The sequence below is a fragment of the Scyliorhinus torazame genome, chromosome 14, assembly GCF_047496885.1.
Source record: "Scyliorhinus torazame isolate Kashiwa2021f chromosome 14, sScyTor2.1, whole genome shotgun sequence".
Taxonomy (NCBI): Eukaryota; Metazoa; Chordata; class Chondrichthyes; order Carcharhiniformes; family Scyliorhinidae; genus Scyliorhinus; species Scyliorhinus torazame.
The window spans coordinates 44,678,194-44,701,127 of record NC_092720.1 but is presented as its reverse complement, the minus strand read 5'-3'; the positions used below and the strand labels follow the sequence as shown (position 1 = coordinate 44,701,127).

The 22,934-nt window shown below is 45.0% G+C and overlaps 1 protein-coding gene across 1 annotated transcript; it reads right to left on the bottom strand.

The window, feature by feature from the left end:
* Positions 1-99: 99 nt before the first annotated feature.
* Positions 100-21,479, bottom strand: LOC140389688 (alpha-2-HS-glycoprotein-like). Its single transcript, XM_072474066.1, has 7 exons — positions 21,182-21,479; positions 19,215-19,325; positions 17,327-17,414; positions 10,966-11,132; positions 7,207-7,302; positions 5,172-5,258; positions 100-804 (listed from the first exon to the last, which is right to left on the bottom strand). The coding sequence occupies exons 1-7, from the start codon at positions 21,383-21,385 to the stop codon at positions 406-408; spliced, it is 1,152 nt and encodes a 383-aa protein (XP_072330167.1). The 5' UTR covers positions 21,386-21,479; the 3' UTR covers positions 100-405.
* Positions 21,480-22,934: the final 1,455 nt, after the last annotated feature.

Below are 22,934 nucleotides of genomic sequence, written 5' to 3'. Positions count from 1 at the left end.
GAATTGCAAACCTTTCTTTTTACCTTTACAAATATTTATCAAAATAGTGCCGTCTTTGCTTAGCAACACTGCATAAAAGAACGGTCCCACCTTAGTATGTTCATTTAAAACACCTTTTATTGCACATTAAAAGTAACGGTGTCACACTACAAGAATACAGGATTTACAAAATCACACTGGCAAGATGTCTTCTTCCAATAGGTCGCTTCTACAATAGGACACTTACTACAACTGTGCAAATCCCATGTACATTTTACAATTACATTTTATTACTGTAAATCTCCCTGAGGTAGGGTATAAGGGAAATTTTGTCTTACATTTTCCTTGCTCTGAAGTGATTAACCATTTGTAAAAAATTGCACCACGTTGTGAAAAATGGTTTTGCTTTATCTTTGGAATGACAGGTCACTGATCCTCAGGATATTTGTGCTTTGTTGGGCAGGTTGTCGGATCTGCAGGTAGGTCAGGAAAGTGGATGACTTGTTTCCCAGTGTTGAAAATCAGTTCTTCAGAGGATTCTGAAGACTCGTCTGCAGCTCGTTTGCGTTTAGGCGGAATAATTTCAGATATTTCTACTTCTGGAGAAGCACTTACAGCATCTGGTGCTGCAGAAGGAGCATCATGGTCTTCTCTTCCTTGAGTGTGACTACCATCTTCTGGTTCTGCCACAGTAGAATCTTCTGTTTTTACCGCTGGTGTGACATCAACTGGCACTTCTGCTGCCAGTGTGGCATCGCTTTCAGCATGTACTGTTGGTGCAGCACCACCTTCCCCTTCTACTGCAGGTCCAGGAACCTCTGCTACCTACAATGTCACAATATTTGAGTTATATTGTAGTTTTTAATTATTTATTGACTAAATTCTCACAGCACATACATTTTCATGTATTTTCTGATTTGGGAGCTGAGAAAGTTAGCTTTTCTTTGTTTTTGAAATGTTGACCTGAGTTTTTATTATCATCCATTAGTTAATTTAAGAGATGTTTGAATACTTATGTTACACGCGATGTACACACATCCTTTTTCTTGCATTAGAACAATGCCACAAACAGTGTATTATGGAGGGTTCACTTTTCCAGAGGGCTGGCTTCCATGTTGCTACTGTCAATTTAATAAACATATAGGGTTACTTGTACATGTATTGGGTAGAATATGGGCCAGCACTGCAAAGGTTATAGGTTCTGAGTGGTTCCCTCTTTCCTGTATTCTCTCTTTAGTGCTGGTTGGAAAATTTGAGTGAGTCATAGATGTTTACAGCATGGAAACAGATCCTTCGGCCCAGCTTGTGCATGCTGCCCAGTTTCTATCACTAAGCTAGTCCCACTTGCCCGCATTTGGCCCACATCCCTCTATACCCACCCTGCCCATGTAACTGTCTAACTGCTTTTTAAAAGACAAAATCATTCCTGCCTCTACCACTGCCTCTGGTAGCCCATTCCAGATGCTCATCACCCTCTGTGTGAAGAAATTTCCCCTTTAGTATCTTTTGTATCTCTCCCCTCACACCTTAAACCTATGCCCTCTAGTTCTAGACTCCTGTACCTTTGGGAAAAGATGTCAACTCTCTACTTTATCTATGCTCCTCATTATTTTATAGACCTCTATAAGTTCACCCCTAAGCCTCCTATGCTCCAGGGAAAAAAGTTCCAGCCTATCCAGCTTCTCCTTATAACTCAGACCATCAAGTCCTGGTCGCATCCTTCTGCACTCTTTCTAGTTTAACAATATCCTTCCTTTAATAGGGTGACCAGAACTGAATTCAGAATTGACCAGAATATGTATTTCATGTGTGGTCTTACCAATGTCTTGTACAACTTCAACAAGACGTCCCAACTCCTGTATTCAATATCCTAACCAATAAAACGTAGCATGCTGAATGCCTTCTTCACCACCCTGTTCACCTGCATCTCCACCTTCAAGGAGCTATGAACCTATGTACCCCTACATCTCTTTGTTCTGTAACTCTCCCCAACACCCTACCATTAACTGAGTAGGTCATGCCATGATTTGATCTACCAAAACGCATCACCACACATTTATCCAAATTAAATTCCATCTGCCAATCATTGGCCCACTGGCCCAATTGGTCAAGATCCTGTTGCAATCTTAGATAACCTTCTTCACTATCCACTATGCCACCAATCTTGGTGTCATCTGCAAATTTACTAAATATGCCTTCTACATTCTCATCCAAATCATTCATAAATATAACAAATAACAGTGGACCAAGCACCAATCCCTGAGGCCCAACACTGGTCACAGGCCTCCTGTTTGAAAAATAACCCTTCACAACCATCCTTTGGTTTCGGTTGCCAAGCCAATTTTGTATCCAATGGGCTACCTTGCCCTCGGTTCCGTGAGATTTAACCTTTTGCACAAACCTACCATGCGGTGCCTTGTCAAAGGCTTTGCTAAAGTCCATGTAGACAACGTTGACCGCACTGCCCTCATCTCCCTTCTTGGTTACCCCTTCAAAAAATTCAATCGAATTTAAGACTTTCCCCTTACAAAACCATTCTGACTTTCCCTAATTAGCCCTTGCCTGTCTAAAAGCCTATAGATCCTGGGCACGATTCTCCGCTCCCGCGCCGGTTGGGAGAATCGCCTGGGTCGCCAAATTTTCCCGCGACGCCGATCCGACGGCCTCCCGCGATTCACGGAAACGGCCAGATCGGCACAATCGCGTTTTGCGCGACGCGGTACAGTGAATCGCCCGAGACAGCCAAAATGGCGATTCATCGGTACCCCCCACGAATCTCCGGCCCGGATGGGCCGAGCGGCCTGCCCAAAATGGCGGTTTCCCCCCCGGCGCCATCCACACCTAGTCACTGCCGGCGGGAACAGCGCTAGACCGCTGGGGGGGGGGGCGGCCTGCGGGGGGGGGGGGGCGAGGGGGGATCCTGCACCGGGGGCGGGGGGGCCTCAAATGGGGTCTGGCCCGCGATCGGTGCCCACCGATCGTCGGGCTGGCCTCTCTGAAGGAGGACCTCCTTTCTTCCACAGCCCCGCAAGATCCGTCCGCCATCTTCTTGCGGGGTGGACTCGGAGAGGACGGCAACCACGCATGCGCGGGTTGGCGCCGGCCAACCCGCTCATGCGCGGGTGACGCCAGTTATGCGGCGCCGGCCGCGTCATGTATGCGGCGCCGCCTTTACGCAGCGCCAAGGCCTGGCACGCGTAAAAGACGCGGCGCCGCTCCTAGCCCATTATCGGGCCCTGAATCGGTCGGGATAGAGGCCGTTTCGTGCTGTCGTGAACCTCAACGGCGTTCACGCCGGCACGAACACTCTGCCTCCATTTCAGAGAATCCCGCCCCCTGTCCCTCAGAATACCTTCTAACAATAGTGATATTGTCCTGCATCACCTTTTGGTCAAATGCATGATTCTTGGTCTGATGCATGATTCTATGCATTTCTCAATTGAGAAGGCAACTAGATTGACTGGCATGGTAACTCATGCTCTACTCCAACAAGTGACTGGGTGATCTGAATAACTTATTGCTTCCAGTGCTTACAATCTGGAAAATCCACCCAGGCCATGAATATCATATTCTAGTCTGGTAAATGGTCTGGAATACATGCTACCATGCTTCCTACTCCAGCCAATGAGTATGGATCATGTGTTGTCCACTCCCTAAACCAGAAGATTGGATTCCAAAATGTACCTAATCACAGAGCTCCAGAACAGCAGTGTATTCTTTTGGGGAAGGGTTGCCAAAATGTAAAGAAATAGGGCAGCTAAGGTAGGGACAGTATCACACCATCCTAGGATTGTCTTGTGAGATTGTGAATAAAGGCTGTCATAGCTTTTCATTTGGACGGTCCAATAACAATGTATTCAGTGAGGGAGTATCAACCTGTCCCCCACTCTTGGTCATTTTATTTAAATAGTTGCTCATGTGTACATTGCTGGCCAGACCAGCAATCACTACCCACCCGTGAGAAGGTTCCTTTTAGAATTGCCACAATCCATGTAATCACATATTACTATTGGATAAGGACTAAAGTCACCATAGCCCCAGATGACCATTGGCTGCTTTCCCCTTTGAGGGGGAGAGCTGACTGGTGGTGATTTAACCTGAGGGGCAAGGTTGAGAATAACCTCACCTGGTGGGGGAACTGAACCCACACTGTTGCTCTGCATCACAGACCAGCTGTCCAGCCAACTGAGCTAAACCGGCCCCCAGGATAAGGATAAGGCCGGTTTAGTTAATTTATTTGGCTGGACAGCTGGTTTGTGATGCAGAGTAAAGCCAACAGGGCGGGTTCAATTCCCATATTGGCCAATAGGGCTTTGAACCAGTGATGATAGCATGGAATGGCATGGAGCTTGTCATCAGTGTTGAAATAAGAGTGCTCACCGCCGACCACAAAGCAAATCTTGTTTTAAGATGTCCCCACATAATTAAAATCTGTCGATCTCAGTCTTGAAAATTTCAGCACACTCATCTGCCACTTATGTGAGGAAGCGCTTCCTAAATGGTTGAGCTTTAGTTTTAAGAATGTGTCCCTTGTTTCAGATTCCCCCATCAATGGAAATATCTATGTGGTGATATGCATCACTGTAAGTACACAAGGGGTTAATGTGAACACACTACACATAGCTAGACACCAGAGGGAGCACCATTCAACCAATAGGTCAGTAAGGTAGGACACGACCAATGGGCAGTCATGACACACTCAGATGTGACACAACCACAGGGGGGCATTACACCGACTCATATAAAAGTCTCTTTCCAGTGGAGACACTTAGTGAGTACAGACAGGGTTGATTGAAAAACATCACACCCACCACGTGGATTGTAGCAGACTGGTTAGTTAGTCTGAGTAGCTATAGCGGGATTAACAGGAGAGTCGAGTCCAAGTAGGAGAATCGTTAACAGCTTAATAAATGTGTTAAAGCTATCTCCAAGACACTCAAAGAGTGTATGTCATGTTTATGCAAGTTGACCTCATAATCTGTATTGTACCCCCCCCCCCCCCCCCCCCAAAGCCAATATATTTATCCTAAGCTGTGGTGACTTGAGCTTTATGAATAATGTTAAGCAGGTAGTAAACTTTATTGATAGAATATCTGCTGCAGATGATGTGTGTGTTTAAGTGTAGGCCTCTAGCCATAATCCTGTGTTAACATTGGTCTCTATATGTAGCACACTGAAGACTAGGGCATTACCTTTGTGCCGTAGAGCTCACAAGCTACTTCAATTGTCTCATCAGTAGAATTCAGAGGAGTGACAGTAGATGCACAGAATCCACGATCCTACAATAAAGAAAAACACAGAAACAAATATAATGATGAAATGTGTCTGATGGTGCTAAATTGTCCCATGCTGCAAGTGGGTAGCTATTTTTGCAGGGAGTATGGTTCGGAAGTTCCCTGTGAATGCTGCCCAAAGGAACGACATTACTGTGCTATTCCTAAACTACAATTTTTCACAGATCTCACAATCTAAATCTCTGTGAAGCAGTAATTTTTCTGAAATGTTTACTGAACGCCTGCAACACAAATGATCATGTGCATCAACCAAATTTGAAATAATCCTTACAAAGGAATTTGTAAGTAATCCACATTTCTGGATCAACAATATTTGGATCCATTCTGAGGTAAACACTACCACAGTGACCAACCCCACTGCTTGGGGCTGTTGCTAATCTATTAAGTCATCCAATCAAATTAAACTTTGCACTAAACACAGAGTTCAATGCATTTGGAATATATAGGAACATGGAAACACTGGAACAGGACTAGCCATTCAGCCCTTCAAGCCAGTTCCACCATTGAATCAGATCACGACTGACCTGTACCTCAATTCCATGTGTCCACCGGTGTTCCGTATCCCTTGAAAGTTTTACCAAATAAGCATCAATCAATCTCAGCTTTAAACTTTTAAACTGACCCAGCATTCAGGGTTTTTGTGGGAACTGAATTCATTATTTCAATTACTCGTTGTATGATTCTGATTTCCTTCTTAAGTAGCGTAGCTCTAATTTATTATTAAAACTCATTATTAACTGAGTTTTCACATTGTATTGATACCACTGGTTCCAAATATGGAGCAAAATGTATCGATTAGATTTGCCAAATCAGAACTCACTGAAACGTATCCAAGGCAGAGCAAAAATAACTTGAATTAATGCTACTTCTGTATCTACAGATGATGCATCATAATGATAATAATAATAATCTTTATTGTCATAAGTAGGCTTACATTAACACTGCAATGAAGTTACTGTGCAAGTCTCCCAGTCACCACACTCCGGTGCCTGTTCGGGTACACTGAGGGAAATTTCAGAATATCCAAATTACCTAACATCTTTCGGGACTTGTGGGAAGAAGCTGGAGCACCCGGAGGAATCCCACGCAGACACAGGGAGAACGTACAGACTCCGCACAGTGACTCAAACCAAGAATCAAACCTGGGACCCTGGAGCTGTGAAGCAACAGTGCTAACCACTGTGCTACTGTGCCGCCCCCAGTAACACAAGGTAACAGCTATATAATATAAGCCATAGGCACATGTATCAGGTCCATGCATAATGTTGGAGCTCCATGATTTAACTCAGTATATGAGGCCAGAATAACCTGGCTCTCCCAATTAACTAATGCATCAACTGGTATCAATCAGCAGGTAATATTCATGTCAGTAGATTAAGTGTAACAACATTTACCCCAAACACATTGACATCAGCTCAGCCCACTGGCAGTGATCAGCCGACCTGCTTAAATTGAAACATTTCTTACAAGGATCTGATAGGCATTTAGCTACGATAATGACACCGAGGTCTAAAGCCGAGTACTGACACAATGGCTTTTGTCAACATCAGTGTGCATGATTCTCAAAGCTAAAGTCTTGCCCATTAGCTTCCAACAGCACGCTCAGTGAATCCCCTGCAAACCACAGAGTTAGTGCCTCTGAATCAACCTGGAGATGCAAGCATTCGCTAATTGAACTGTTTAAACCCATTGATTTGGCTAGAATCACTACTAGGTTTTCATTGTTTTTTACCCAATCCATCTGAACTCCTTTGTTACATTAAAATTTATACATTCCCACATACCCATGAGTAAATAAATTAAGCATCAACTCTCAATCATTTTGCAGATAACCAAATATCTATTATTCTATTAATAAACCACCAAAATGTTGCAATTTGGTTATAATCTGTAACTCAGTCGGCATTATCTATTTCGACTTCAATGTACTCACAGGATCTGGAAGGTGAATTAGCGGGCAAGCAAGACTGCCTTTGCGACATGGTGTCTCCCGGATAACATATTCCACCAACACTGGAGTCCCAGGACCCTGAAACACATGGCACAGTAGTGTTAAAAGAAAACGTCAATTGTGAGTCAATTCTTGCTTTTATTGTGATTGCAAATTTTAATTTTTGCCAGAATTATCAGAAACCAGTACTATATCCTGAATTTTTTTCTGCCCTGCAAAGTAGCAGCACAATCGATTGACGGGATTGAGAAACTGGGCCTGAATTCCATGCTCCCCCTCCGGCGGGTTTTAGGTGGTGAGGGAGCGTGAAATTGAAGGACTGGGATTCCCTTCGGGTTCCCGCCCTCCCTGACTATGCAATGACTTCACACTGGGGCAGGCAAGGCCTCGAGCGGAAAGCTCTCCCTTTCCCTAATTAATGCCCTCAAGTGGCCAACTGTTGGCCAGATTGGCTGGCAGCTCTTTAAGGCTGGACTTCCTCCCAAATGAGGGGCAGAAATTACACCGGCAGCCATTTGTTCGGGTGTGCAATGGCTACAGGGCACTCGGAGTTAGCGGGTTTTCGGAGGGTGGGAAGCTAAACCATGCCAAGGGTAAATTCAGGCCTTATGCTGCATTGGTGAGGCTAAAAGCAGGTTGAATTGATGATCGTGTTAAACTAATAGCAGTCAAATCCAAAAAGACAGATACCGCTGTAATATTTTCATCTCTTGCAACAGAGACTTTTATGAATGAGGTTCCAAACCATTTGTCCGTAACTACCTCAGAGTGGCATTGGCATCGGATTGCCACTGCCTTCCCACTTACCCATTTCTTCCTTGCCTGCCTCAGATCTTCTCTCTCAGGCCAGGCAAGATCCAGGCAGCGCATCTGTCCCCGAAGCCCAATGTCAAAGTCCGGCAGAGGCTTTCTGCACTAGCCATCATAAAACCAGGTAGGTTTTGAGGTCAGATTGAAATTGACAAACCAGGGAAAGGGTAAGTGCCTAAGGTAAATGGATAGGATTTGGGGTGTGGGCCAAGAGTTAATGGGGTTGGGGGAGTTGGAGGTTCGGACATTGGGGGCTGGGGGTTGGACCTCGGTGGGGGGGAGGGGATCAGACCTTGGGAGGACCAGGGTGGAATTGGACATCAGAGAGGATGGATAGGATTGGACCTTGGGGGAGTTCAGTAAGAAATCTTACAACACCAGTCCAACAGGTTTGTTTCAAGTCACTAGCTTTCGGAGCATTGCTCCTTCCTCAGGTGAATGAAGAGGTATGTTCCAGAAACATGTATATAGACAGATTCAAAGATGCAATACAAAACTTTGAATGCGAGCATTTGCAGGTAATTAAGTCTTCAAATGCAAGCATTCAAAGTATCGTCTTACATCTTTGAATTTGTCTATATATATGTTTCTGGAATATACCTCTTCATTCACCTGAGGAAGGAACAGTGCTCCGAAAGCTAGTGATTTGAAACAAACCTGTTGAACTTTAACCTGGTGTTGTAAGACTTCTTACTGTACTCACCCTAGTCCAACGCCGGCATCTCCATATCTTGGGGGAGTTGTAAGAGGTCAGGGTGTTGAGGGGTTGTCTGGTTGAGTCGGAGTGGGTCCGTTATGTAGAGAAGTCCATCCCGTTATGTAGAGGAGTCCATTTGGGTCATGTAAGGAAGGTTGGGCTTGTGGGTGGGAGTCCGGTTTGGTCAGGGAGTGGGGGTCGGGTCAGATCTCGAGAACAGGGGCAGGGGATCAGGTCTGGCCTGCTATGTGGAGCTCAGGTTGGGTGAGGGGGGGGTGGGGTGGGTTTGGAGGGGTTGGGCTGTGAGGGGTCTGGTGCGCTTAGGGTCAATCCATGGGGTGTTGAAGAGATGAAGAATACCGAGGGGGGTATGCGTGGAATCCCTGACAGGGTTGGAGTATGGGGCGCGTTCCCATGGTGGGGTGGGTCTGAGTCTTTGCAATAGTCACCCAGAAGTTAGTAGAGGTTCTAATTCTTCTATATTTTTCTGGGTAACTATTGATGTAATCCTGGCAGAATCATCCAAAGTTGCAATTTAAATGATATTTTCAGGTGGTTCACAGTGCAGGGCAGGGAGGAAGTTTCTGCTTCTTGCAATTGCCATGCAAATGCTTACCCGTGAAGTTCTGAGAGGGATTCCCCACCACATCACTGGGGTAACCACCCAAATCCAATAGGGGGAAATCAATTTTTACACTGAAATTCTCAAACATCAGGAAATAACCTGACCATCCAAATGAATTCCATATCAGCTCCTTGCATCAATCTCGGATCATAGAATTCCTACAGTGCAGAAGAAGGCCATTTGGCCCGTCGAGTCTGCACCAGCCCCCCGAAACAACGCCCGACCGAGGCCCAATCTTCCACCCTATCCCTGTAACCCCACCTCGGGGCAATTTAGCAAAGCCAATCCACCGAGCCTGCACATCTTTGGACTGTGGGAGGAAACCGGAGCACCCGGGGAAACCCACGCAGTCATGGAAAGAATGTACAAACTCCACACAGAGAGTCACATGAGGTCAGAATCAAACTCGGGACCCTGGCGCTGTGATGCAGCAGTGCTAACCGCTGTGCCACCTGGTGAATTCAGACAAATTTCTCTTGATAACATGGATTGTGGTCTGATTACTCTACCCTTTATCTCAGCTCTACTTTTCCAAAGGCACGAACTCATTCTTACATGCTTCAATGAGTGTCTACATCCCTCCAGTACCTCAACATGTTGGGAAAGCAACATCAGAGCCCCATTCACACATTGGCACTTTCCAGCAGTAATCGCTGAAATGCAATCAGGATAGGAGACCCTGCCTGAACTCTTTTCCTCTTATTCTGGTGACCCGAGGGCAAGTTAAGTGCATCTGCTTCAGACCATGCTAGGATCAGATAGACTTGGGATAAAGTTAGGACCTGCCTGCAGTATAGGTGATGGATTTCCCACTTGCTGCCGGGAAGTAAAACTGCTGTTGCGGATTGGCTGCTCACTACAGAAACTGTCCAATTTTCATTTCCATTGATACATAACACCAGTTTTATTCCTGGGCAACAAGTTGAAGATCCACCTCGTGATTCTGTACTGTTTCAGGTGCTGCATTTATTCTGAAGGGGAGGCCATTAAGATTCTCTGAAAAATATATCAAATTGCACTTTTTGTTACAAAGAACAAGATCTGTTAAATATTAATAGCACCAGTGTTTCTGCTAAACACTGATTTGTGGTGTTTAGAAAATTCCCTTTCTATCTTCACAAGAGAAGATGAATAGAATGGTTCAGTGCCAGGTGGGTTGGAGCTGCATTGAAGTATGTTGCAGCACACGCTGTTTCATTGTGAGGATAGGAAACATTGGAAAGTCATCAGGGTCATTCCTGTACATCTCCAGTTGTTGGTTGAAGATGAGCATTCATAGGTTTGTGGCAAATGGTCATTTGCCCATCTGCCCTCTCATGTGAGGAACTTTGTATTTTGCAAGATGACATGTCATGGAGCCGATGAACTGAATGCTTGGTTTGTGATGGATTCAGTTCCCATTCTATTTAGATCTCATTCTAATCTGTGCCAATCTATCCTTATGGAAGTTCAGGGGAATTAGAATGAAGAGGAATAAAGGAGGATCTCATTGTGGTTGTCTATCGGAGACAATGTGATTGGTCTAATAGGCCTTGCACTTAGTTTTTCACCAGTAGGAGTGTGAAGACAATGAAAAGCTACAGAAAAAGTTTAAACCTTTTTGACTGACCTTTGTGGAAGCTCGTGTTATTTCTTCAAGTGTAAAGGTGTGCATATGGTTGCTTATTTTATTGAATTTTTCAAGCGAGACCTGTACAGCATGTTGAGCTCCAGTGCTATTTGCAAGTATTAGGTGTGGACAGTCAAGACATTTTTCAGCAACATCGTCGGCTGAATCTGTAAAATATTAGAGGATACAGTCATTAAAAAGAAAATCCCCCATTTCTCTCTGCCTGTCACAGACGCTAATGAGTGCCAGCACTATTATTTCAAAGTGTGATCATTCATGACAGAATTATAATTCTTCATACTTAAAACCCTCACAAAGGCAAATAGTTCGTGAGCACGCAATTAATTGTCCCTCACACATGCTCAGAACTGGCATTTTCACTGACTCCATGCAAATTTCAACAGAAACCTCACTGCACACAAACAGGGGGATTTTATGGAGACCACGAGAGTTGTAAATGCAGTGAGTGGGGTGACTTGAATATGCGGGAGCCGAAATTTCATTTCCACGACTGCGGGTTGAGGTGTCAGGATTAGTTAGCGGTGAGTTTGCCATGGGTCATGCTTCACCCCGTCCTATGGTGGGTTTGTACTTGTAATACATTTGCATACCATGAACGCTTATTAGCGTGATACTTTTTATCATTACCTACTACCTTAAAAATAAAGCCTGCGACACAATGGAGTCTCAAGGGACCGGGTTCACATCTGTTTAAAGGTGCCATGTCCCAGTCAGGTTTATGCAGTTGTGTGTAAGTTCTGAGGTTTTCTTCGCTGAGCTCTGCAGCAGAAAGGGGAGGAGCTGGAGAATGAGAGATTACATGGAGACACGGGACCAGCAATGGGCAAGTCAGGGATGAGGGGAGAGGAGTTTTGTGTGTGTGGATTGGGATCAGGTGCCTCAAGGAGCGGAGAGGTTGGGTGGAGATTTGGTTTGGGCCAATGAAAGGAGGTGAAAATCTCACTCCTCGTCACTTCCAACAGTGAAATCCATGGACACACACGATCTCATCTCACTGGCTGCCTTCTTCATACATTTCAATTGCTGGAATACCTCTGGGCCTCATTCACCCAACATTCCTGCAAAGTCAGGAACAGGAAGAGGATGAAACAAAGGAGAGCTCTAGGCTGTCAACAACTGAGGCTACAACGCCAGCAGCAGCCAGCACCAGAGGGGGAAGCAGATCAGGATGTGGTCAACAGGCACTGGTATTTGACAGCAAAGTTGTGGCTGTGATGCACATCCTTCGGGTTTTGCCCAGAAGGCTCTTTTATAGCCAACAACAGCATCAGCATTGTCAGCTAACTGTTGGTTTCACTAATGAAAAGTTTTCCCCACCACGGAATCGTATGTATTTCCTGTGCACGCTGCCAGAACTTAGATTTTTATTTGGGATAGCTTGGGAAACAGAAAATGCGCAAGAGGGCAGAAGAAGCGCACAGTGACGGTTATGCCATTGGGAACAGCACAATTAGAATTCCACCCAAAAGTGTGGCAATGTGCAGGACCTGACCCAGTGTGCCAAACTGAGCCAAGTTGCTTTCCATTATCCTCACTGAGCCCAATTAACCCATGGCCCCAACCCAACTGTCTATTGAAATAACTTGTAAACATTCCCTCATTTTTTAGAAACTACTTCCCCAACATTCTCTTCAGTAATCACTGTTCAAACAATTTTTTGGCAGGTTATATTTCAATTCATTCATCAACATTTTATCAAACACCAACATTTCTCAGCTGTTTCTTGGTGAGTGGCTCCCTGTGAATCTGTTATAGAGAGGTATGTTCTCAGTTATGTGATTTAATAATAATAATTGCTTATTGTCACAAGTAGGCTTCAATGAAGTTACTGTGGAAAGCCCCTAGTCGCCACATTCCGGCACCTGTTCTGGGAGGCCGGTAAGGGAATTGAGCCCACGCTGCTGGCATTGTTCTGCTTTGCAAGCCAGCTATTTAGCCCACTGTGCTAAACGAACCCCGAGGATTTCAACAATCCTCGGATGCCACCTCTTTCTTGAACGGAATACAATAAATATTTTTAACTTGGAGCAATCATGGACATTTATCAAATGCTCACAAGCAGTTTATGGCAGCTTTAGGAGTTTTAAAGCGCTCATCACCCCAACCACCCAAATGGCAGACAATGTCATGAAAATCAGTAGTTTCTACCGAGGCCACGTGAGCTGCTCCTCCACAGTGGTGAAATCAAAAATCTATTCCATCATATATTATTTTCACCAGCCAGATTTGGATATTGATCATGGGTCAATAGAAGACAGTTCGACTTCCTGGTGGTTCACATCAATTAGCCCAATGGAGATTTAAGATTTTTGAACGACTATTGTTGAAAAAGTGAATGGGAGGTCAGGGTCATGTAGGACTTATAATAACAACACATCATCCACCTTCATGCATAAGTCTGGTCAGTGAGTATGACAGTTAATTTATTCCTGGGAGGAAGATCAATGAAATCCAATTCTGTCCTCATACATGCACATTCCAACTGAGCATTGCAGAATAATTGGGTTAGAACTCTGACCAGGGCAAATAGTTAATTCCTGGGAAATGGGCATTGCTGGCAATTATTGCCGTTCCCAATTGCCCTTGAAAAAGATGAACTCACATCTTGAGCCATTGTGGTTTGTGTGGTGAAGATTTTCCAACCGTGTTGTCAAGGTAAAAAGTTTTCTTTTCTCATTTGTAGCCTATATCTACTCCAGCAGGACTGCAATTGGAGGAGGAAGGCCAACAGAAGGCACAAAATTCTGCCTATCAGGTCAGCTGACACACTAAGCACATCTGGATCTGGCAGTAAGCAAACCATTGGGTCTACCATCACAGGCATAGATAGGTGAAATGATGGAAAATAAACACCTAAGGTGGTTGAGGTTTTGCAAATTTTCAAATCAGTACGCTAGATCTTTGCCATCTCTTTCTGAAAAGGAAACATGCACACATGGCACCCCTTGCCATCAAAATCACCATGGCTCGCAATTTTTATGTACTTTGCCGAAAATGGAAGGGGTTAGGTGAAGTGTTATTCAGGGCGAGATTTCTGGTCAAAGGCACATCCCTGCCGTGGGTTTCCCGACAGCATGGGTTGGATTCAATGGGAAATCCCAATGACAGCGGAGGGACCATAAGATCCCGTCGCCAGTGTGAACAGCAGGAAGATCTCGCCTCCACTGTTAACAGTTGTTATCCAGGAAATCACAAATGCATTATTCAGCACGGTCAACTATTTTCATTATTTCTGCCACTGAATGACAGAAACAACATAAGAAAGTACAATTGTTACAAATCAGCCCGTTTTCCCAGAGTTCAGGAGGTCATTGATTGAATTGTATGTTGTTACGTGTTTTCCCAATAGCTCCTACAACAGCTTCATTTTGTGGAATTATCTAAAGCCAACCTTATGTGTAGAGGGAAACAGAAAGAGTTCCATTGCAGTCATGTCTCATCACAGCCATTCACCAGAAGCAGAGTGCATACACAATGAAGCTCATGCTCCAACCAAAGTGCCTATCTAATATACCCTTGGGATGTTGAAGCGTCAGAAATCGGATTGATCAGGGAATATCTTTCATAATAACCCCTCATGCAAGGGTTTTATGAACAATTGACCCTGCCATGTGAATGCAAGAACTGGATGACAAAGTCATGATAGATAAAAGGATAAATATGACAATGAACTGCTGATCTAACAATGCAGAAAGAAAACGTAGTGCTCCTTGCATAAAGGATGCCTTCCAATGAATGCGTCTAGTCATCTGTACATAATTCACCTTCCTCTACTCTTTCCTGTCAAGTTTCTCAAATACCATCTGATGCCATATTTTGCTGCAGTTATGCATTATTGTAAACAATAACAATTTTCAAATCAGTGCATTATAGCTGCTGAATCCATTGTGCAGTGCAGTGAATGCTGTTAGCATGATTTAAGTGTTCCTCTTACATAGATTACATAGAACATACAGTGCAGAAGGAGGCCATTCGGCCCATCGAGTCTGCACCGACCCACATTAATCCCTCACTTCCACCTTATCCCCGCAACCCAATAACCCCTCCCAACCCTTATGGACACTACGGGTAATTTAGCATGGCCAATCCACCTAACCTGCACGTCTTTGGACTGTGGGAGGAAACCGGAGCACCCGGAGGAAACCCACGCGGACACGGGGAGAACGTGCAAACTCCGCACAGACAGTGACCCAGCGGGGAATCGAACCTGGGACCCTGGCGCTGTGAAGCCACAGTGCTAATCACTTGTGCTACCGTGCTTGTGGATTGTGATTGGTGTACAGCACCTAACCAACTATCATCAGCAAAGAAGTATATAGAGTCTGCTGCAGGGTGAGATTCTGAAAGTCTTATACTTCCTTGCATTTTACAATTGTGATTTGAATTAACTATGTCAATGCTTTGCAGTTAACTGAATTGGCCACTGCACATCCACTATCACTTGTGCATTGATGTTTGATGGACTGGATGGTCGAATGCCTCATCCCCTCTTACTCCAGGCATTCCCCTGCTGCTGGACACTCCCTCAACTTGTTCACTGGTCTATCTGAGAACAGAACTATGAGCCATTATGAGGTCTGTGAATCTCTGTCTCAAGGTTGCTTCTCCTGGCATGCTGAAGCTGGTCGAGTCAGGGTCTTTATGATTGAAGCCAAGGTTTCTAAAGCAACGCTGAAAATGGATGCTAGATGCAGCTGCTATGCCTGTGACTTGAGCTCAGGGTTGCAGCACATGATACAGGATTGTGATATTCTGCCAGATAAGTTCCAGTGCAGTCAACTATTCTATGACAATCTAGGTAGTCGGCTCCTCCATATTGTTCCCCAGAATGTTATGGTTCATTTGGAATCAACCTAAATGACTTATATTGATCCTGCGCATATCTCCTTTCTAAGCAGGCTGTGCAAGGTTTGAAATCCCTAGGCACTGGATCTGGGCCATTGGCCAACAGGTGATTAGCCTACAGCAGCTTTTACCACTTGCTCCTCCTCACCAGCCTTGTGACTCAACTGCATTACCTCTCCATCTCGCTATGGTTTTGTGCAGCTGAGCTGGTGATTAGCAGAGGTGGTAATGGTGCCATTGGACGCTGGCTTGCTCAGAGTTACTGGCAGTGGCAGCAGTTTTGCCATTCCATCCTAAGAAGGAGAAGAGAACAAAGATGTCAAAATGTTGTCCCAAACAACTATCTTTAAGCTCTACTTTCAACTATAGCGTTCTTCCAATTGAATTTGTATGCCGTGATAATCAGTCATCGGACCAGCTTGACTTGAATTTTGACGTATGCCCTGAAATCAAGGAAAGCCTCTCAATACTGTGCCTCCTCAATTCATTCTCTGACAATGATTTCAAGAGTGGAATCAATGGCTTAAATTCCTTTATTAACTCTTGTTTGTGCCCTTTCTTGCCAATTGAAAGCAGGGCAGAGATATTGAAAGTAGTGGGAGCAAATTAAAATGTTGGCGTGATCTACAGCTTTCTTGTGTGAAGTCCTTTAAGAATTGTTGCTATGCACACAGGTTGCCATATGAATTTCCTAATTGAAATTAAAGCATACATCCCAAGGATCACCATTCAGATAAAACATCCCTTGGCTTTCCTGCACCTATTATGGCAGGGGTACTCAGCATCTTTTACTATCAAAGTATCAAATTGTTAGCACAGGTGACTTTCTTGCACATGTCGATGGGGCGGATTTTGTCATTTCGGACAGTATTGGTGCCTTACCTCGTCAGATTTCTTAAGGTCAGATCAATTTTCCTGATGTCTTTCCAGCTCGTGCAGATCTGGGCACTGCACTCATTGTTTGGAACACATCTGCCCAATCGTGCTGCATCAGATGTGTCTGAGGGAGTGCAGTGGCCAGAAAGATCATATAGAATGTTCCTCCTCTCCCTGACTGCTTCCAGAAGGGCATCCAGCTCCGGTCAGTAAACCTGGTCTTCCTCACTCTGCTGTACTCCATTCCTCAGTAATATTGTTCAGTTATCAGATGTCCTGGCCTTCCCTACACTGTTTAAATGGCTCTTAATTCCAGTTCAAAGCTGATTATCAGGGCTTTGTCTTCTTTCATATCACTAGGATACTCATCCCATGGGAATTAAAGTGTTACATTTTCGAGCACCTACTAAAATTAGTAAAATCGTGTGTTAAGCAGTTTTCTTTCCAACCATCAAAAACCCCAAAGCAAAACAGAACCAACAGTGACGGGTGGCATATGGTGTTGTAAGTGTAACAGTAACTTTTCACTAGTAAAACTTACATTTAGCGCCACACATCTGCTGTCGCTATACAGCTCTGAATTGTGAGTTAATCTACCAGTTTAAGAAAAGGTAAATACCTGGAGATATTTCACACTTGTAGCCTGTCACATGACCAGGAGCTCCGGTTTTGGTCTCGACGACTATCTTACAATCTCCATCTACTTTCTAAGATGACAAAGAGACAAAAATAGTTTTAAATAGGTGTAGAATGTATAGTATTGTCCAGTCACTTGGTGAGTCATACTTTGATCTCAAATATTGGGTACGTGCAGGGTTTTGGACTGTTTTCGATAGAATATGAGTCAAATGCTGGGAGCACTAAGTCCAGAAATAACAAATTGTGATATTACCATCTGTAAATTATATCTGGTACATTAACAAAGGTGCTAACAGCTGGCAAAGAGGCTTAATATTAACATATATAATACTTTTGTCTATTTATTTTGCATGGGATCAAATCCAGCATTTATTGCTCACCCCTAACTGTCCCTAAGCTGAGCGGTTTACTCAGCTACCTCAGAGGGCAGGTTTGTTTTTGTATTTGTTTTCAGCATGTGAGGGTCACTGGCCAGGTCGGCATTTATCGGCCATATTGTCTTGTACTGAGTGGCTTCCGAGGCCATTCCGGAGCCCCCACCACCAACGTGACACCACATTGGCGAGGTTTGCCACAGGTCCAGACAAAGGGGGTGCTGACGCATGGTCCCTGCTGAGGATGCACAGGAAGGTACACACCCCATGAGGAAGGGGGGTTGGGGAGAGGGTCATGCCCAGGCAGTACTCTGGCACTTCTGTTGGGGAGGTCCTTTGTGTGTGTGTGTGTGTGGGGGGGGGGGGGGGGGGGGGGGGTTGGGGGGGGGGGTCCCATCAGTGGGGGGGGGGGGGCACCCACAGTCCCCATCAGTGAGAGTAGTTTTATATTCCAGATTAATTAATTCAATTTAAATTCCACCAACTGTGATAGTGGGATTGAACCCTTGACCCCAGTACCTGTGGATTACTAAACTAGTGACATTACCAATACACTACCATTTTTCACAGCCAGTTTGTAACATTGCAAATATTTTAGACAACAGTGACCCATAATGTTATCGTTCTACTTTGCAATTTTTCCATCTGGCAATTAACAGGACAAACCATTTTGTTCTTGGCACCTCATCAGTAATAATAGCTCACTGATTCTCGCTGATGAAAGAAGTAACTGAGGATGGGTGAACAAAATGTTTACCGTATCTTTTCAAACAGTGTATTTTACTGCACACTAAACACAGAAACATATTCTTCGTAAGTGTTCTTTAATTTGGCCTTTAAAATGCCCATCTCAAAACTAGTCCCTTTAAAGATATGAGTGACAATGAGCCTTGTCCACCATGCTAGCCCTATCCCAAATTCTGACATGGAGGATTATCTGTATCTATGGGCGGGCCACTTATGCCTCAGAGGTTCGCAGCCCCAAAAATACCCACATTAAATCAACTGAGTTTCTAAGGGATCCACGTGCCCTGGTAAAAAAGATAATCAACCTCATGTTTGCCTCATCGAGATATGGGCCTTTGCTGGGTTTTACCATTGTTCACATATCGGGCGGCGTTTTCTGGCTGCGTCCACCTCAAGACTGGAAATTGCCACCCAAGGTCATGGACCTTTAAATGGTCCGTCAAATTTTCTGTCCTGCCTGCTATGATTTCCATGGCAGGTGGGACTGCAAAATCTACTCATTCAGCTCACCTTTGGTGAGAATTCTGCTGTGACCTTTTAAGAACACACAGGGCAAAAGTCCTGAGGTTCCCTGGGAATACATGAGACACATCTGTGAAGGGACACCCATGGGTGCCACGCGACGCTCATGCTTGGAATCCTATAATCAGTTTCCCTATATAACTCACAGAACGGAACAGTAATCTAGTCCTAAAGTCTGAATACGACTTCAATGCATTTATTGGCGTTTAAGGGAAGAATACTCACAATGTCCCTGAATGATCGGATTTCACAGTCCTTGAGTGGTTTACGGCTCAGCAAATGGCATTTTGTCTCTCGGACATCAATATCCAAATAATGGAAAGTCGTCCCATTTACCTAAAAAGGAAATAGTTGTTAAGTACTCAATATGGAATAAGAATATTAATATATTCTCAATGTATTGCCATTGTAAGTATAAATGTTTGACTCTGTGAGTATAGGTACTCATACAGTACATTTAGCTGCATGCAAACAGTTTTTAATTAGTTCAGTAACGTCAATAATATTATAACTCAGGTATCCATTTGACATTGCGTTATTTTATGAGTGGCTTACTTATTTTTCCCCTCATTCTTGATGTTTTATTTCACTTCTGGCTGAAATGCCATTCATCTTGACATATATCTTGGCATGGGATAAGCTGACACTTTCTTCCTATTAACTGGAAGAGGTAGGTATGAACCTGTCTGCCAGCCAATTGGCTCAGAGGATAGCCAAAGAAGTAGGTAAGAAACTAGAGTAGCCATTTGGTAAAGACAGAGTAACCGACAGTAACAACAAGACCATTTCACCCTCCAACAGAAACATAGCATTCATCACAGGTGAATCACGAGGATCACAGAACAGCTGTAAGTTGCCACCACATTTTCTTCTCCAAGTGAAGAACAGGAAATTAGAAAATAAATACCACATCCCTACACTATTGCCAAGGAAAACCATGGTAGAAGCAAACATTGAAGCAGGGACAGATGAACTACTTGAACATTCTGTGAAGTGTTTCAATGCAATGTTTTTTGCACAGAAGACAAGTGAATCTTTGTACTGAAAGTAATGTCCAGGGACAGGAGTGAAGGCCGGGTGATTCAGGCCCATATGTTGCATTGTAGCTGGAGTCCCATCTGCTCCAACTGCCTTCAGAGTATTTTTCTGGAGGGCCACCTGTAACCCTGTGGATGCCCTTTGCCACCTTGGCCACCAAGGCTGGCACAGACTAGCTGGAAACTGAAATCATTCAAACCAGGAGCAGCATCAAAGTTAGTTTTCTGCCAGCATTGCAATGAGCATGCATAGAATAATCACTCATTATGATCCTTCCATTCATTTATAGAGTCATACAACTTTCCAGGCAGGTCCCAACCAGGGTGGAGGGTGTTGGTGAGGGCACACAGTGGTGTTGCTCTCACCCCGAGCCCACTGGGAGAACACCAGGGTGTACCTAGCAGGCTTCTCCACACATTGGCAGGCCACCCCCCCCCCCCACTGAATTCCAGCAGAGGCAGGGTGAGGCCCATTTTTGGGCACTTAAGTGGCTCAGATGGCTTCTGGGTGGCATGCGGGTGAAGGCGAAGGGAAGACGATGACCCTCCCCGCCCCATCCTGCCATCCCGTGAGGCTCCTCCCTCCTCCCCAGCCTATGCCAAAGGGCAGGTAAAATGCATCCTGGTATATGAGTAATGTGACACTGTGGGTTGGCCCACCCTGCCTGTCAAAAACGAGTGGAGTCACAAACAGGAAATGGTGTGGAAGAATTCACCACACTGTTTCCCTCATGGCCATCTCCAGACCACTGCAGTCCTCCAAATAGACAACTCAGGCGGCCATCTGCAGAGGGCACGCTGTAAATTAAAATATTAAAATCAGGGTTTCGTTATGTCAGTAGGCCCCTGGGGACATTTCAGGATGGAACTGGGCGTGGCATGCACTATGCATCAATCCACGACTGGATCGATGAGGAGTTGAAGGATAAGTTTAATTCTGTTTCTGCAGGATGGGAGGATCAGAGGCACTCCCTCAGGCTGTGGAAAATCAAACTGGGTTACTCCATCATCCCCACTCCACCACCCATATCCTCACTATCCCAGTGAATCAGAGAACCAATATTTCCTCCCAATATAACTCTTTCTACTCATGAATTTGTAACATCAGCAGCCAGGAGAGTTAAACCGGTCAGCAATTCTAGCTTGCATACATACCTCATTCATATCCTGGGCGTTTTCTATTCTGTCCAGGCTTAACTTGTATCCGTGCTTTCGGTCTACATTGATGTGATCCACTGCCAATTCTGCCATAGCTAGAGCTTCTTGCCCATTGCAGGCGACTGCCACATAAGTGTTTAATGCCGTAGCCCAAGATGTAAACAGATGCAGACAGACGGCTAGTGCAAGAAATAACTTCATGTTGGTTGGGAAAGTACGCTGGCAAAAAAAAATAGAAGTTCAGACAGTTTAAAACTCTGACCGCAGTCTAACACTGACAGATTTGGCAGTAAAAGCTCATGCAGTGGACTGCATTAAATGCTCTGGGGTTGGGAAGAAATCAATGAAAATATCACATGACCCAGAATAAACAATTGCAAAATGACAGGACTGATTATTAAATCAAATATAGGAATAATCTCGCTAGAATCAAAACAAATGTTCCGATGAATGTCAATCTGATTGTAGGAAAGTTACAAAGTAACTGCAAGTCCCTCCGCAGTTTATAGTGTCCAGACCATGAAGAAATAGCTGTCTTAGATATTTTCCAGTTATTCCTTAATTCTTCTTTCTTCCCGTCCTCCGCTGATTAAGGGCGATATCCGCTGGCCTCCCAGCCTCGTGTTCCTCGGCAGTGGGAGGCGGGACGCCATTCACAGGCGTTGGGATTCTCTGCTCCTGCTTCTGTCAATGGGAATTCTGATTTGAAACCACCCCACGCTGCCGGGAAACCCACGGGTGGGGGGGGGTGCTGCCGGTGGGACCAGCGCATCCTGCCGCCAGCGACCAGCCGGAGAACTCCAGCCAAAGTGTTATTTTCTCTTTGGGTTTCCCCCCTGTCGCTAGTCTTAATTTTGCTGTCAGTGGCGAAGTGACGGCATTTGCCATTAACTTCAAAAGGAAGCTGCCCATAATGTCCTAGTGAAGTTGGCAGAATTAATTTCCACAGTACTGGTGTTAATTTGAATCTGCCGTCAAGTCAAAGGGCCCGATTCTTCCAAAAGATTTCTAAGTGTGCTCTCCGGCGAGAAACGCAGTGCGATTCTTGCCGGATGTGTTGGCATGATCCAGATCGCAATCCATTCACACTTGGATTTTTTTTTTTGGGAGGGTGCGAGTTTTGCACTGGCACTGAGAGGGACGGGGCTTAAACATGGCAGCAACCCCGCTTTACAGAGATTGACAATGACAGTAGGGCATTCTCCCTCCACCTCTCCCCCCCCCCACAATGACACCACCATCGCCTGCTTTGGATCTTCAGTGACCCGTTCCCATCACCATCGGCGGCATCCAGGGTTAGCGACGCCCCCCCCCCCCCCCCCCCCCCCCCAGGATTGCAAGCATTGGGGTCCTCCCAATAGATCTCTCTTCAGGCTCCACCCCTCTCTCACCAGCAAGGAGACCAGTTTTCTGATGGAATCTTAAGCCTCTTTGCTAAAAGAAAATGAGTGGGTGTGGTTCACACCGTCACTCTGGTGGGGCAGGTCCTCATAGACCTGAGTGCCGGCCCCAAAGAGATCAAGGTACCATCTTCAAAGGGCACCCCGGTCAGCTCTGCAGCTTATTAGCCCCATCACAGAAGTATTGGGGGCATTCCCCCACCCCCACTGACAATCCCCACCAAAAACTCAGACCTCCTGACATTCATCGCTGGCAAACTCCCCCCAATGTCCGCTCTCCCCCTAACCCAATACATGTCAACGCACCCCCACTCTCATGGAGCTCTTACTAGGGTCATAGAATCATAGAA